This window comes from Cariama cristata, unplaced genomic scaffold (genome assembly GCF_000690535.1).
Source record: "Cariama cristata isolate BGI_N322 unplaced genomic scaffold, ASM69053v1 scaffold10110, whole genome shotgun sequence".
NCBI classification, from domain to species: Eukaryota; Metazoa; Chordata; class Aves; order Cariamiformes; family Cariamidae; genus Cariama; species Cariama cristata.
In genome coordinates, this window is record NW_009592945.1 from 12,073 (window position 1) to 28,144 (window position 16,072).

General features: G+C 36.4%; 1 protein-coding gene across 1 annotated transcript in view; it reads left to right on the forward strand.

Moving 5' to 3' along the window:
• Positions 1 to 1,877: 1,877 nt before the first annotated feature.
• The window catches only part of PPP1R12A (protein phosphatase 1, regulatory subunit 12A), a gene marked incomplete at its 5' end in the record, with an annotated part of 56,740 nt that continues 42,545 nt past the window's right edge, over positions 1,878 to 16,072 (forward strand). Inside the window, 6 exons of the mRNA XM_009703811.1 lie at positions 1,878 to 1,996; positions 8,280 to 8,439; positions 10,519 to 10,663; positions 14,267 to 14,341; positions 14,792 to 14,880; positions 15,010 to 15,167. Coding sequence (XP_009702113.1) covers positions 1,878 to 1,996; positions 8,280 to 8,439; positions 10,519 to 10,663; positions 14,267 to 14,341; positions 14,792 to 14,880; positions 15,010 to 15,167 — 746 coding nt within the window. The remainder of the gene's footprint in view (positions 1,997 to 8,279; positions 8,440 to 10,518; positions 10,664 to 14,266; positions 14,342 to 14,791; positions 14,881 to 15,009; positions 15,168 to 16,072) is intronic.

Here is a 16,072-nt window from a genome sequence, read left to right on the forward strand (position 1 = left end):
GTTGCTCCTTTTATCATGTCTGTAAATTACTGACCCAGTTGACAAATACAGCAGCTTCAATGAGATACGTATTTTCTATACAAAAGTAGCTTAATTTTTCCCTATAGGCATTATGTGGAAACAGGTAAAAATCAGAGTTTTTAAACATCACTTGTTTCGTGTCTATATTAGAAAAAACAGGTTGGGATTTTTTTATAAAGATGTTTTTGTCAGTGGTTGACTTTGATTTTGAATCAACGTTTTGACTTTGTAAGAAAGTTAGTTTCCCCGCTGCTGTTTTTGCCTGTTAGCAGACACCCTGCATAGCAATTATCTGATCTGTAACCTGGAAGATTGCATCACTGTTAATACAACTGGTATTGTTGAGAAATGTTATTACTTTGTATTAATTATTCATTCCCGCAGAAGTTAAATCTTTAAACTGGAGAGAGGTAAGAGTCACAGCGGCACTCTTTTAAGAGGAACAGTATGAAACCAGCACTGCATACCAGCATCAAAGTTAGTGGTGGCAGCTGATGATGCATGTCCCAGGAGATATGGTTACACTTCTGGGAATTAATTTCCATTTTGTGATCTGTTAGTTCTTAACCTCTTCTTGATGTAATTACAGAGGTTTAATAACAAGTGCTATTTAAATCATACATTAAAAAATAGAAATGTATGAGAATGCTTGATGCTGAGTTATTGAATAAAGATAAGGAAAATATGATCCTAGATCTGGAATCTGTTATTGTTAACTGGCAGTAGTTAAGCAGAAATACTTCAAAGCATTTCTGTTAGTGTTGGATTAATTTTGTGATTGGCTCCAGAATTTGGCATTCTGCAATAGTGAGGTTAAGAAAGCAATTTTGATTTGGTACACCTGTTCCCAAATGGATAACTAGTTCTTCAGGTCTGAGTATTTCCTGATTACTTTTTTTCTCAAATATATGGAAAGTGTAAATTAAGCTCTGCAAGGCAGGAGATATGTTTGCAATTTTTTGCTTGTGTTGAGTCCTATCGTGGCTCAAACTGTTGAATTTGTTAGGGAAGTGGAAATGTTATGATCAGAAGGTATAAGACTGATCTGTATTGATGTTTTAATTATTGTTCATTGTCTACTTAGAAACAGACTATATATGAAGCTGTAGCTTCTCAATAACTTTATAAGCTTATGGTTTAATGCAATGAAATAACTTAATCCTTTTGTGACTTATTGTTGGAATTGATCCATTTGAGTTAATTGGAAATTCAGAAAGAAATTCCACTGAGTCTGGGTTGTTGGCTCCTGAGACAGTAGCACTTTAAGTAAGAAAACACTTAGTGGGGTTGGAGTAGAGTGTGAAGTACTGCTTCCTTTCTCCCCATCACTTCTTTCCCCATCAAAAGCTGGCCTTCTGAATATTTAGGAGCAGAGGTGATTCTGGTTTTGTAAATCTTATGAAGCTACCTTAGAGACCAGGAGTCATCATTCTGGCAAAATATAGAAACATAATGTGCCACTGAATTCGGAAGTTGTAGGAAAAGTGGCTTAATATAAGGAGTTCCTGGGAATCGGTGGTTCAACCCCCTGTTCACCTTGCATTCACTTTTGTTCGTCATCTAACCATATTCTTCTTTCAGTTGTTGGAACTGTGTATTTAAACATGTCAGGAGTCTGTCTGGCAAACTGAAGAGCAAACACAGGGCTATTTATATTAATGGGTGTTATGATGAAAAGACATACAGGTATTCAGGGATCGTAGACAGTCATGAGGTTTTTTACTTACACCTATATAGTTGTTTCTGTTAATTGTATGTGTGCAGGTGTATACCCGTTGCATATGATATCCTGCTGGCTGCTATTTTTTTTGCATGGGCTTTACTATGATGCTTACAGTTTGTTTTTCTATTGGCAGGTATTTAATTAGTCAAGGAGCACATGTAGGAGCTGTAAATAGTGAAGGAGACACTCCATTAGATATTGCTGAAGAAGAGGCAATGGAAGAGCTGCTTCAGAATGAAGTAAATAGACAAGGTAATTATGAATATGGATGGGTGCTTTTGTTTATTGTACACTAAATATATTTTTGAAAACTTACACTAAATTAGGAATTTTAAAGTCACTCAATTTATTTTCTAAAGAGAATTGTCAATACAATGTACAGTGCTCAAGTTGTCTTTTAGGTTTTTTTACTCAGCCCAGCCTCATGTGAAGAAAGAGGTCGGAAGTATCAAACCCATGTGTTGATTGGATTTCCTGCATTCACTTAACTCAACAGAATTTAGGTGGTATTCAGATACTATGGATGCTATACAGTGCGTAGTAATTTCTTCAGGCTTCACCCTGATTTAATTTCTATGGTTAAACCCATTTAATGCCCAAAGCAAATGGTAAAAAGAAAGTGGATGACATGGTATGCAGGGAGGTAAGAGATACCTACTGATACATAGAAGTAGACTGTAGATTTGACAAAGGCTTTGTTTCAGTTATTTGGTGGTGGTAATGGAATTTTGATTAACAGTTGTAACAGTTAATATGCAAAGAACATCAGATTAGATAGTTGTGAATATTTTTTTGTCTATACTACGATTTGTCTATTTTAATGAGTCTGGAAAAAATACAGTTGTTGTTCTCTTTTCTAACAGTACTGTCAGTCTTTGCTGGAGAGTTGTTTCTGGAATGTGCCTCAACCTAAGTTCTTTAAGATTGTTTTTGAAATGTTTGACTTTATTCATGTGCTGTACTAATTGACTGTAGTACTTCTTTGTAAAATTGACATTATTTGGGAAAAGAACTCTTCCAAAATCTCCTATTTATATATTTCTGCTTTTTTTAAAAAAAAAATATTTGTTATACAAGTGTTTTATGTATATTTGTACAATGCAGAGATTCAACATTACACGCTAGTTTTTATTCTTTTGCAAGTTTAATTATTTTGAACAGCCCAATTATAAAATTAGCACTGGCAACCTAAACTAAATGCCACAGTTCACTGAAAATTTCAGCGTGGTTTTCATATTTCATATTTAAAGCTTACAATAAACTATCTATGGTACTGTCTTTATAAGTCGGAGAAGAATGTAGATATTCCCACACTGTAGCTGTTAGCTTCTAAAGGGATAATTCAGGTGGTTTAAAAATATTAAATTCAACTTGCTATGGAAAACCTGTTTTCCAAGCATTCCTTTTCCATTTTTATGTAAGTTGGCTTGCTGACTAGCTAAAGGATTTTCAGAAGATTGGTCTTTCTCAGATGATTTGAAAACTATATTGATTGAACGAAGCACCATGTCAGGTGAGGAAAAACTTGCTAGGGCTGTGCTTCAGAGTGGTTTGACCTCCTTCTGTGGAGAACAGGGACTGGATGCTGTCCTGAAGAGTGACTACACTGGGAACATCCCTGATGGCATTTCTACCTTCCTGGTCTTAACAGGACAGTAAAGCCTATGGTTTTTTGTATATATATCTCTCTATATCTATCTCTCTATATAGCATATATATAAAAATATAAAAAAATTTATTTTCTGTGTATGGATGTATATATATTCACACACACACACATATTTATTAATGTATTTCAATATATATTCTACCTAGCTTGTTTCGCTGTTAGACCACTTAGGAGTTTCAGTTTCACAGATGCAGGGAAGAAAGCATGCGGCATCCCTCTTTCTGAATTTGTGTCTGAAGATGTAAGAACTAAGGACTTTTACCTGCAGGGATGAAATCATAGGAAATATTTAATGATTGTGGATGAAAATAGAGTGGAAAGGGTATGAATCTGGATGTGAACTTGTAGTGTGTATCTTACTAAATCACGAGGCAGTTGTCTCAGCAATGAGGTTTTGTTCTTGTGCTTTTGATGGCATTGTTAACTTGCATATAAAGTTAATATTATGTACGGAATGATTATTTAGCCATTATCGTGATCATTTGGAAAGTGCCTAATTGTGTGTATGTTGTGGCTGGAGAAGTTACTAGCTCTAAAATAGGAACATAATTGTTTATCTTAGCGTGGAATTATTATTGGTGCATTGTGACAGTTTCATCTTTGACTACACATGTGACTGAATGCAGTTAGCCCTCGAGCTTTAGCATTGGTCCTCATGTAAAATAAAACAGTGCTGCAGGTTTGATAATGCAAGTTGACTATAGGGTTTTGGGAATGATCAACCCTGTCTCAGTGTTACTGGTAGTGGAAGATCAGCTTATTTGAAAATAAACAAACCTGGATGTCAAAAAATCTTACCTCTGTGTAGATAAAACATACAGTGTGAAACTTAAGTAGATGTTTTCTGTAACACTCTTCTCTTGCAACCTTTTCATGTGTATTTATTCCTACATTCATTGTAGTTTCATTTTTGTATTGCTTGGTTAATGCTGTGAGTATGGCTTCCTACATATTGGTGTCAGCAGTCGGAGTCGTTTGGTGGCAAAAGATTGCCTTGAGAGATCAGTCAGGTTCAGTGTGATTCCAGATATGTTTAAGTGATGACATTTGATGTTTGTTTCTGTTAGAAATCTGAGGAGAATCACCATGTTAGCTCACCCTTTTTGCTGCTTTTGCAGACCTTCTGTCTTTATAAGAAAAATTCAAACAGAACCTTCCAGTTGTGCAACTATTCAGCCTTCTACAGATCGTCGATTTGTTTGTTTGTACTTAAGCCCAAATTTTACAGGTATCGAATTATATTTTCAGGACATGTCTAACTACAGGACATGTCTAACTAAAAAATGGGACCTTCTGAAGACACTAAATTCACAGAAATAAATTACAGAATATAAAATAATTCAACTCTATGTGGCCTTGCAGGGTTAATAAAAAGAAGGATCTGCAGTGTTTGCTCGCCGTCTTTTAGCATTCAGACTCCAAAATCTGACCTGTCCAGAGAGGAGATGATCCGTGGTCCAAATTAATCTTCTTGTTTTACCAGTTCTGTTATAAGGAGTGTTGGACATGAAAGGAGAGAAGTTTTATAGTAGTATTATCCAGTGTCTGTCTGTCTTCAGTTATGCTGATCTCCAAATGCGACACTTCTGAATTGTGACCTTTGGTTTGGGTGTCTTTTCGTGTGTTCTCTTGTGTGGGCCACAGATGGCCAGACAAGGCCACGCGTGTTCTGCTGAGCATAGAGCAGGACCCTGTTGATAATGGACTATGCAGTAATTCTGAACTAACGGACTAGCTATCCTGTAAGTGAAGCCATCGCACTCTGATAGTAAGGACAGCATTTTTCTACCCTAGTCTTCAAAAGGGAATTACTTGCTTAATTATTTTTTAAGCTTAAAACCTAGTTTAGTTTTATACCTTGTGAGAAGATAACTTACATACACACATCGGTAAGATACAGAGATTTTTTTGACACAGTTACAAACACTTCACAAATAACGCAACTGGGAGTTTTACAGAAATTATTCCAAAGTAGTGCCGAACAACTATTCTCTTTGCATGCCACGCGTTTTGACTATTTTGTGTGTTATACAAAAAACTTCTCTCAGGACCTGTTTTGTTTTTTCTCCACGTGGGTTACATCTTTATCATGGGCCAATGTATATATGCGCCACTGCAATCCACATTTTTCTTTATCTTCATTAAAAATACTATTATTTACAGTTTCTTGATATGATCCCTTATGTTTCTACTCTGCAGTCTTTCAACATATCATAGTTGTGGAAGTTGTGTTTCCCCAGTAAAGTTTTCATTTGCACTGGTGAAAACTAGCAGACTTGAGAGAGATGTGGCTTCAGTCATGGCTAGCCCTGGCCGATTTTAAATGTTGCCTCTCCTCAGGCCTCAAGTGGGGTTAACTGTAATGGTTTGAAGTGATTTTTCAGCTGTTTATCATTAGATGTCCTCTTAAAATTATTTTTAACTGCTTAAGCAGTTATTTTGAATTATAGGAAACATTCTTGGGAGGTGAGTTAGCGGGGAGAGGTGACGTGAGGTGAATGAGGAGTTCATGATACAGTGTGGTAGCTATTCAGTAACTATCAGAGAGATCACTTCTCCTTTTCCAAGGAGAAGCAAATGTTCCTCATTCTTAATTATAGGTAAATGTAACAAGACTCTCTCGGATGTATTGCTTAACTCAGCTTTGTTTATGTGGATAAAATGCGGACTATTACATTTGTCTATAAACATTCACTACATGAAGTAAAAAGTGGGTTGATCTTCCATGCAGTATCTATAAAACATGCCTTTATATGGCTGAGGAGTCCCAAAACAATGATTCAGCATTTAAATTCACGCTGAATTCCGTGAAATGCTCACTGAATGGCACGCTGTTCTCAAACCTGTTTGGAACTGTTGAATACCACTAGTTGATCAGCAAAAATGAAAGCATTTAGCACGAAATTATTAATGATTTCAGATGTTGTTAGGCTGCCAGAGAAGTTAAAGTGTACTGATGGTGTGAACAAGTAGTGCGGGTGTAGTTGGGGCGGGAGGCAGCGCATTGCCATCTATGGGCCGTACGGGGGAAGCGTTGGAAACGTACCGCCAGCATTTTCCTTTTCCCCAATATCTTGGTAGAGTCTGGAAAACAAAAGGAGAAAGGTCCGTACAAGGTATCATAAAGGCTGTTTACATTCCGTTTTCTGTAGTTAATGATGGGAATTGTACTTAGGTTGTCTCAGCAGCTTTTTTCTGTGACACAAAGTTTAATTCCCGTTTTCGTGCCAGTTATTAATGTTGGATGTTTTGTTTAGATTGGCAAGATTCTCATGCTTTCTTCTGTTGAAATATGGTCAGAAATTTACTGTCTTGTAAAATAATGTATTGATGCAGCCATTAGTCCTCTGCAGCCATTATATCTTGTTTGGGCTTCAGAAGTGCAATAGTTTGTGATATTGATAGAAGGCTATAATTCAGTATTAGTAACTTTTTCTGCAAATCATTGCTATTTTGACATAATTCTCTGGGTCTTTAGGCGTACCTGGAAAGTATGCTTAGACATTAACTGTTAGAAGTTCAAGATCAGGGTTTGGGAGGAGCTTTTTCTCTGTTCTTCGTTTATACAAAAGTGCCTCAAAATCACCAGCCACACACATGAACAGTTTTACGCTGGTAGGAATTTATGTTGGATTCTTCAGGTGGAGAAGATTACTTCTGCTGATAAGGATTCACAGTTAGACCTTGGGCGTGCAAAAAGGGGATGGACATAAATGTGACTAACAGATGATATCTAAGCTATTTATTTGTCTAGTAGTGTTTTGCAGGCAACACTGACATGTAAATGACTGTACTCTAGAGAATTATTTTCCCAGGATCTGCTGATCTGCACTGCTGTGTCATTCTGAACGGCAGGCAGATGTGAATGCCCAAGGAAGTTACAGTTTGCAGTAGTTCACACAAGAATACGTGATTATCAGTACATTATTGATTCAAAGTTCCTAGATTTCATTCTTCATGTCCATCAGAGTTATAAAGATTATTAGATATGTAAAATTTAATCTCTGTTCAGATTTACTCTAGTCATGGATTGTCTTGAGAGAGACAATTTTAGAAACTTCCATGTGTTTAATTTTTACAACCACTTCTTTCACCAATTACCAATTGTCACCATTGAGTCAGCATAGGCAGAGCAGTGCTCATACATAGTTCTCTTCAGGACCCCTTTCCTCCTGTGTTCTTAGATCACTCCGTGTCGTAGTAATTAAAAAAAGCTTGCAAATGCATGGTTTGCTTTGCCTGTTCAAGGTGTGGAGTTTTTTTGAATCTGTTTAAACTGACCTGTATACTTATAAATGTTATGTTGTGTTTCTCCCTTTTTTGTGAGACTTATTAAAAAAAGGTTTCGGTGGTTTTGGGTTTTTTTTGCCTGAGATATGAACAGAGATTTCCAAAGGCTTGGCTATTTGAGTATAATGTTGTATTATTTCCTTGTAAAAAATTTGTAGCTGTTTTCTACTTTCTACAGATACATTGAACCAGACTTATATTTTGGTGCTTAGAAGGTTAAAATACAGTTTTTCTCTTTCTTTAACAGGTCACTTCAATGATGATTATTACTGTGATGACATTATTAAAATTGAAGAGCCAGTTTTAGTAGCTTTTTTTTTTTTTTTAATTCTTTTGGGAAAAAACTGCATTATGCATGCAGAGTGTCATCTAATAATGGATGTTTCCATAACCTCTTGGGATTCATCTTCAAAAGGATATTCATATCTAACTGTGAACATTATGCATATTGTTTAGCTGATATTTTATGATATCACATAAACATGGTATAAGATTTGTTACATAATTGCATTTAAGTATTTAAACTGAATTATTTTCTGTCCTCTCTTCCCCTTTACCCCTCCCTATCTGAATTAGGGGTTGATATAGAGGCAGCTCGGAAAGAAGAAGAACGAATAATGCTAAGAGATGCAAGACAGTGGCTCAACAGCGGCCATATAAATGATGTCAGGCATGCAAAATCTGGTGGTACAGCACTTCATGTAGCTGCTGCTAAGGGCTATACAGAAGTCTTAAAGTAAGTGTGGTTTAAATGGAGATTTTTCAGATTTGATTGTCTTGATGTAATGCTGCTTGGAATTGATAGGTTTGGACACTTCTGACTTTTAGGGGTTGTATCTTGGAAAATAACGATCTCTGGAACCATCTTTTCCTCAAAGCTTGATTTTATATTTTCAAGCACTCATAAATCATCATGCTGTTAGCTTTCTACATTAAGTCATTCAAAATATGAACACAGAGTACATATTGAGCCTGAATACTTCTTTAAAAGAAGAAAGTTGACAAAAAACTTGCCCTATATCTAAAGCCAACTGTCTAAACAAGCTTAATACTTTTTTATAATGGCAGTTAGCATTCTGGTTGATGCATATTTTCAAGACACCATATTTGCGTACATAAAGCAGAGTTTGTAAACCAGACTAAAGATTTTTAGACATAAAGAACAGAGAATTTAATTTTACTTTTTTGATATTGTTGAAAATCATGACTCTTGAAATCTTTCCTGGAAAGATTCAGGCTTTTGGTATCCCCTAATTCACAGGTAGCTTTTCATTAATTCAATACAAATACATACTGTAACAGAGGTTTAATTTGTTTTTCATCAAAGCTCTGCTTTTATTGAAGTAAAGCATACTTAATAATGCATTGCTTTACTGTGATTGTAAATGTATTTGACTGCCTTAGCAGTACTGGGAACTGTTATATATTGTAACATGAATGAAAATGAGCACACACCCTGACTCTGTAAGTATTGCTACTCTTAAGGTCTGCAGAGCCTTGTAATGCTTTGTCAACACAGAAGTTGAATGACAGGGATTTTTTAATCATTATAAACATTACATACATTTTACTGAATGGGAGTTCTACTTCAAAAAATCCTGATGCTTCAACATGATTTAGGCATTAGAACGGGCTCCCCAGGGAGGTGGTGTACTCGCCATCCCTGGAGGTGTTCAAAAAACGTTTAGATGTGGCGCTTCAAGACAGGGTTTAGGGGTTTTTGCGGGCATGGTGGCATTGGGTGTACAGTTGGACTTGATGATCTTTGAGGTCTATTCCAACCATTATGATTCTATGATTCTGTGATTCAGAGAAATTATTCTGTTGGAAAAGAGTAATTTTTGTTTTAGAATAGCATGTGTCTGTAAGGGAGTTTTATCTATAACTGTTTGGGGTTTTTAGCTCTCTCAGTTAGTGTCTTTTTTGTAGTCCAGTCCATGTACTTTTCCTTGGAGGGGAAAAATACATGTGCAGCAATTTTCGTGATGGCTTCAAATTATCGAAAATGTGTGCTCTGTGTAGGATGCAAGACTGCAAGACTTTTCAGCTGAGCATGTGTGAAAGTTGACGCATTGGAGGACATTACTATAAGTATATTGACTCTTGAGAAACGGAGAGAATTTTTTGAGAAGGATACTTCACAGTTGTGTGATTTTTGATGATCATGAACAGTGTTTCAGAGAGCTGATAGCCCTTTACACAAGACTGTTTCTCAGGTTAAGTGTCCGTTGTCCCTTTGACACATCAGAACCATGCTGAGTTTGACTGTTGAATACAGACTGAAAAGCAGATCCTGTATTTGAGGAGCTCTACTCCCTCTCAGGGAGCAACTGAAGCTCGTAAACACGTACTAGATTGTTACATCAAATGTTAATGACAGGAGGAGATGCAGGTTTCAAGCAACTAATATTAGAATAGGAGAAGTTTTTAATAATTTACTAGATGAGAACACTGTATCTAACGTTTTTTGACATTTTTCAGCTCTCCTTTCCTTAAAATGGCTTTTCTCTATTACTGCACGTGTATAGAAACAATGGACTTTGAATGAGGAGGAAGTGAATAAAGAAGAAAATGGAAAAGGCTATTTTTCTTGAATTTTCTTTAAAAATATGTATACCTGCAAAAAAAAACTGAACAGTGAAAAGGCAAATATTTCTGTCTGTGAGGAGATAAATTAATCAATTTTCAGTAGCTGAACTAAAATATGTATGATGAAAGAGGAGAAGGATATGATTGTAGAGTAATTTTATGATTTTACAACAATTTATTTATTCCTGTCATCAGTGTCAAGATGTAATTCTTTTGATTTCTTTAGACTTTTAATACAGGCTCACTACGATGTAAATATTAAAGATTATGATGGCTGGACACCACTTCATGCTGCTGCTCACTGGGGTAAAGAAGACGCATGTCGCATTTTAGTGGAAAACCTATGTGATATGGAGGCTGTCAACAAAGTGGTAGGATTTTTATGTAATCCTTGTCAAGATACAAAGTTCTGGTCTCTAAAGTGACTTTAGAAGCCAGGGTAAGAAAAGTGATGGTAAACTGCTGTTTACTGTACGTGGAGCTTTATATAATGCATGTTTTGTTAAAACAGCATGTTTGTGTTCAAAACTAAATTCTCTGATTGTCTAAATTAATTTCTAGGCCCGCTTTATGCTTAGTTCTATATTACGTGATCCGTATAATCTTTGACACAGAAATTCAAAATAGAATGGGTTTATTGATGCTTCAGAGGTACAAAATTAGTGACTTGATGGATTGCATACATGCTTTTACTTGATCACTGAAGACAATTATGATACCTTTGGGTGGTGTTTTAACTCTTAAAATCAGCTTGTGTTGGCATACTAAAGAGCTATCACTATATGCTGGTTTGAGTGCGCTGGAAGAAACTTGTAGGCATCTCTGGACTCCCTAGGCATAACTCGAATACTTCCTAGGCTGTGTTTCCTCAACTTTTATGCAAACGCCTGCATAGCTTGCTAGCTCTGCAAGATCTTGCTCCCAACAGGTATAAATATATTGATGATTCACATAAGCGTCACAAGCATCCAGAACTTTTCATTCAACTGTGTAAGTGCTGAAGCTCTCTTTCTTATCTTTGCAGTATGTTTTACAGATAGAGTCTGTTCTGCTTCCAATTTCTGTCAATATTGTATACGTAAATTACCTGCCTAGCTTTTAAGATGGATTCTTCATTTAAGTTTTTCATAAACTTTTTAAAATAAATTAGGGAAATACGCAGATCCAGATCATGAATTAGCAAGTATTTACTCTGTATAAGGGCAAAGCTACTGCTGCTTAGTATTTTTAGTCTTTGTTGACTTTTTCTTCCTTAGAAATTGAGGTTGCTTATTATAATAAAATCAATGAAATCTGGAATTAAATTTCAAATATCTTCAACTGTTTCTGTATAATGCTTATAGAATTTCTAAATGTCAGCTGTATAATTGTGTTTTTGTATCAGGCAATCAAAAGCTAATGCAATTAATTGAAGCCAATTTATCAAGTTACCTGTTAGACTTTTTACTGGGGTTGTGAAATGTGGAGAGTGGTATTCCAGAGAGCACTCTCATGAAAGTATGTTCAACTCAACTGGGGCAAGACTAAGAATAAGGGAGGTACAGAGAGATATAAGCTGTTTTATTTGGTATATGGGCTTGTCTGTGCAAGCTAGGAAAGTTCTGCCTGTTGCGTTCTTAAGTAAGCTAGTAAACATTTTTGCTTTTGAACATGCTAAGACTGAAAAGTCCTCTGGATTTGGTTTCAGTTGCAGGTGCTTAGCATAGAATCATAGAATCACATCATAGAAGGGTTTGGTTGGAAAGGACCTTAAAGACCATGCAGCTCCAACCCCTCTACCATGGGCAGGGACACCTTCCACCAGACCAGGTTGCTCACAGCCCCATCCAACCTGGCCTTGAACACTTCCAGGGATGGGGCATCCACAGCTTCTCTGGGTAACCTGAGCCACTGCCTCACCACCCTCACTGGGAAGAATTTCTTCGTAATATCTAATTGAAATCTTCCCTCTTCCAGTTCAAAGCCATTGCCCCTTGTCCTGTCACTCCACGCCCTTGTAAAAAGTCCCTCCCCAGCTTTCTTGCAGCCCCCTTAGGTACTGGAAGGCTGCTCCAGGGTCTCCCTGGAGCCTTCTCTTCTCCAGGCTGAACAACCCCAACTCTCTCAGCCTGTCCTCACAGCAGAGGTGCTCCAGCCCTTGGATCATCTTTGTGGCCTCCTCTGGACCCTCTCCAACAGGTCCGTGTCCTTCTTGTGCTGAGGACCCCAGAGCTGAAGGCAGTACTGCAGGGGGGGATCTCACCAGAGTGGAGTAGAGGGGCAGAATCCCCTCCCTCGACCTGCTGGTCACCTTGCTTTGGATGCAGCCCAGGGTATGGTTGGCTTTCTGGGCTATGAGCACACATTGCTGGTTCATGTTGAGCTTAACTCAGAGAACTCAGCCGATATTGTTTAGGCACTTGACTTCAGGTATTAACTTTTATGGATTGGGTTTAGATATAACCTTCCAACTGCAACTTTTTTTTTGCAAAGTGATTTTTTGTCGTCAGGGTAGGTCTAACCCATATTTCTGGAAATAAACCCGCTTGATAGCTACCTAAAAATAGAAGGCCAGATTAAAAACTGTAGCAACAATGCAAATATAAACTTGAGATAATTTTGTTGTTTAGCTTCCAGGTTAGTGCTGCATTATACTAAATGGAATAATTCAAATGTCAAAGGGCATCAAGCTGTTTTGGATAATGCTTGTTGAAAGGTGCACGTGCTTCTGCTGTATGGTCAGAAGTTTTATGGATTGGAAAATTAGTGGTTTGAAGGTCCATCCTTTCTAACCAGTTAAGCTAGCCTTCACAGTGTAATTAGGAATATGTATGCCTTTAGTCAACATTTTGAGAATAAGCACAGACAAATATTAACACCTTTAATTGTCTTTATAAGCTGCTGTGACCACTTTTAAATGACAGCTCTATCTTTATTGCTGATTATTGTGCAGAAGTACTTACTTGACTGATCTTGTCGTGATCCTCCCAGCATTTCAGTATGTCCACTCAGCGTGTTGATGCAGCTGCATTTATACCAGTGGATCTAGGACTTTGCCTAGATTCCAGCCTTCTTGTATTTGAATGCAGACTTCCAAATACAAAACACTGTATTGCAGTGTCAAAGTAAGTTAGGCTTTCTTTATGAAACTATCAGCTTCAGCCCATCTTGTCTTCAAGTAGAGATGAAGAAAGGGAATTTTTGAAATCTTTACCAGTTCAGACCTTAAAGATAGCATCTCATGTCCTGTGGGCATCTGATCTAGTCGAGAATTGCAGTGAGTACGTAGATGTAAGACAGGGCAAGCTGAAGAAATTCCAGCTGACAGCATTACTCTGTGTTAATGAGTCATGTTGTGATCTGTTTGTTCAAGTGCATGTCCCATGGAAATCATACACTAAAGAGGGATAAGAACAAATGGTTGTAGCAGTTATTTTCTAAAATGGAACATAAAATGTGAATTACAGTTTTACTGTAAAAATGTGAAAGCATGGCTACTTAAATTTAATATAGCTTGCTTAAATAATTTAAACTTTAGAAAATCAAGCTGTATATGGTAGTCTAAGACGGACAGGATACTGAGCTGCTCAGGATCTATTTATACAACTGCGATTGGAATAGTTGTTTGGAACTAATATTGTAAGAATCATATTCTTTCAATCTACTTTTCTTTTCCTTGATATTTTTTTTTTCCCTTCAAAGGACAGCAAAATTTTATTGAAGTCATGTTTTTGTCTCTTAAAAAATGTGTTTGCTCATCAGGTATAGATGTTTCTGTTTCAATTACCCCAAAAAAGTAATAGTGCAAAATTTTTTTCAACTGCTGACAGACTAACAGTTTGTAATAGAGCTTAGCTTTCTAATAGAGCTTACTTTCTAATTTTTCTCTCTGAATGTGCTCCTTACCTGCATCATCATGTGATAAGGCATCGTAATCCATTGTGTTTAAATTCTGCTGTACAATTATGGGTGTTTTACTTCTTCCCCTTCTCCAGGGGCAGACAGCGTTTGATGTGGCAGATGAAGATATTCTGGGATATTTAGAAGAATTACAAAAGAAGCAGAATCTGGTAGGCCTTTTGCATATAAAGAGAGAGAGGGGGGTGGGGAGAGAGAGATGTTTTATACTTTATTATACGTATGATTGTGGTATATAGTTTGGAGCAGCATACAGACTAAAACCAAAGGTTTGATTTGGGGCTTCAATTCAGGTAATGGCACAGTCATCTCAAAAGATCTTTTATGCCCTTACTTGGTCAATTATGGTGACCAAAAAGCCTCAGAAGAAAGTAAGTACTCTTCTAATTGCCTTGTCCAGTGGGCATTTTATGATCTGAAGCATCAGCAATGAACAGCTTACTTGGAATAACAGTTTCTGAGATTTTAGAATTTTGAACTTTATCACTTTGAAAGCTTATACGCTAGTGGTTGTAGTAGTTAAGAGATTTCCCTCCATTTGTAATTTTGTCGCACTGATACCATTCTATCAATTTAACTGCGTCATTTTATATGTTTTGCAGCTTCATAGTGAAAAACGGGAAAAGAAATCTCCCCTAATTGAATCCACAGCCAACATGGATAATAATCAGACGCAAAAAACATTCAAAAAGTAAGTAAACTAGGAAAAATTATAAGCTCTTAATAAAAAATATAACTTTATAAGCTGTCACAAAGTCCTTCTTGACAGGCTGTAGTAAATTTTTCAGGACTTAGTAAATATTTTTCTTTTCAAACTCAGTAAGGAAACATTGATTATGGAGCCAGAAAAGAATGCATCTAGTATAGAGTCTCTGGAGCAAGAAAAAGCAGATGAGGAAGAAGAGGGAAAGAAGGATGAATCCAGTTGTTCTAGTGAAGAGGAAGAAGACGACGACTCAGAATCTGAAGCAGAGACAGGTAGGTTATTTGAACTATTGTCTTTCTTTAAGTTTTTGCTTTATAAATTAACTTATTTAATTTCCCATGAAACAGAGTTAGGTATCTTAAGTTTCACTTATTCTTCTGCATTTCACTAAGATTCCAGTCATTTTAAAGCGAGTTTATATATGTCTAAAGTCAAGTCAAAATAGAGATACCAAGCAGATGTCTTTGCTGGTGGCTACTTAGGTTAAAGCTATTAACCTGCTTATTTGATTGACTAATTATCAATTGATACGTTTAAATAAATAGTTGGAATAATAAAAGCCTTAAGTAGCATGTCAGAAAACATTGAAGAAGTTAGAAGATCAAATCAGAAATGAAGGCTTCGTATCAGTGTTTGCTTGTGGAACTGGTATAGAGATCAGAATGGCAGAAGTGCAAACATTCTCATTTGTTCTTGCCATCCTGAAATAATTACTGATTAATCTGGCAATCTTGGCTCAGGTATTCATAAAGTAATTGTGCGTATATTTTGAGTGTGTACTGAAATAAACTTTTAAAGGTGCTATTTTAATGTTAACAGTTACTTCATATACAACTTCTTTTCAAGAGGAATGTTCTTTGAAAAGTTTGGAATTGTACACAAAGAAACACTTTACTCTGTACTTCTCTCTCCAGTGGAATTTATGGGGGTTTTTTTCCTTGAAAATTATCAGAGTCTTAAAGCAAGTAGTGATGTAAGAACAGCATAGCATCTTTTTCTTTCAAATCAGAAAATAAATGTCAGGCGTTCAGTGTTTAAAGATACATGTTCAATCCTAATAAAGAATTTTAGAATTACAGTGCAGCAATACAATACATAGACGTAGATGTCATTAGAAATATCTTAATATTCTATACTTAGACTTTTTAAAATAAGTAACCCATTTTGGTGAGCTGTC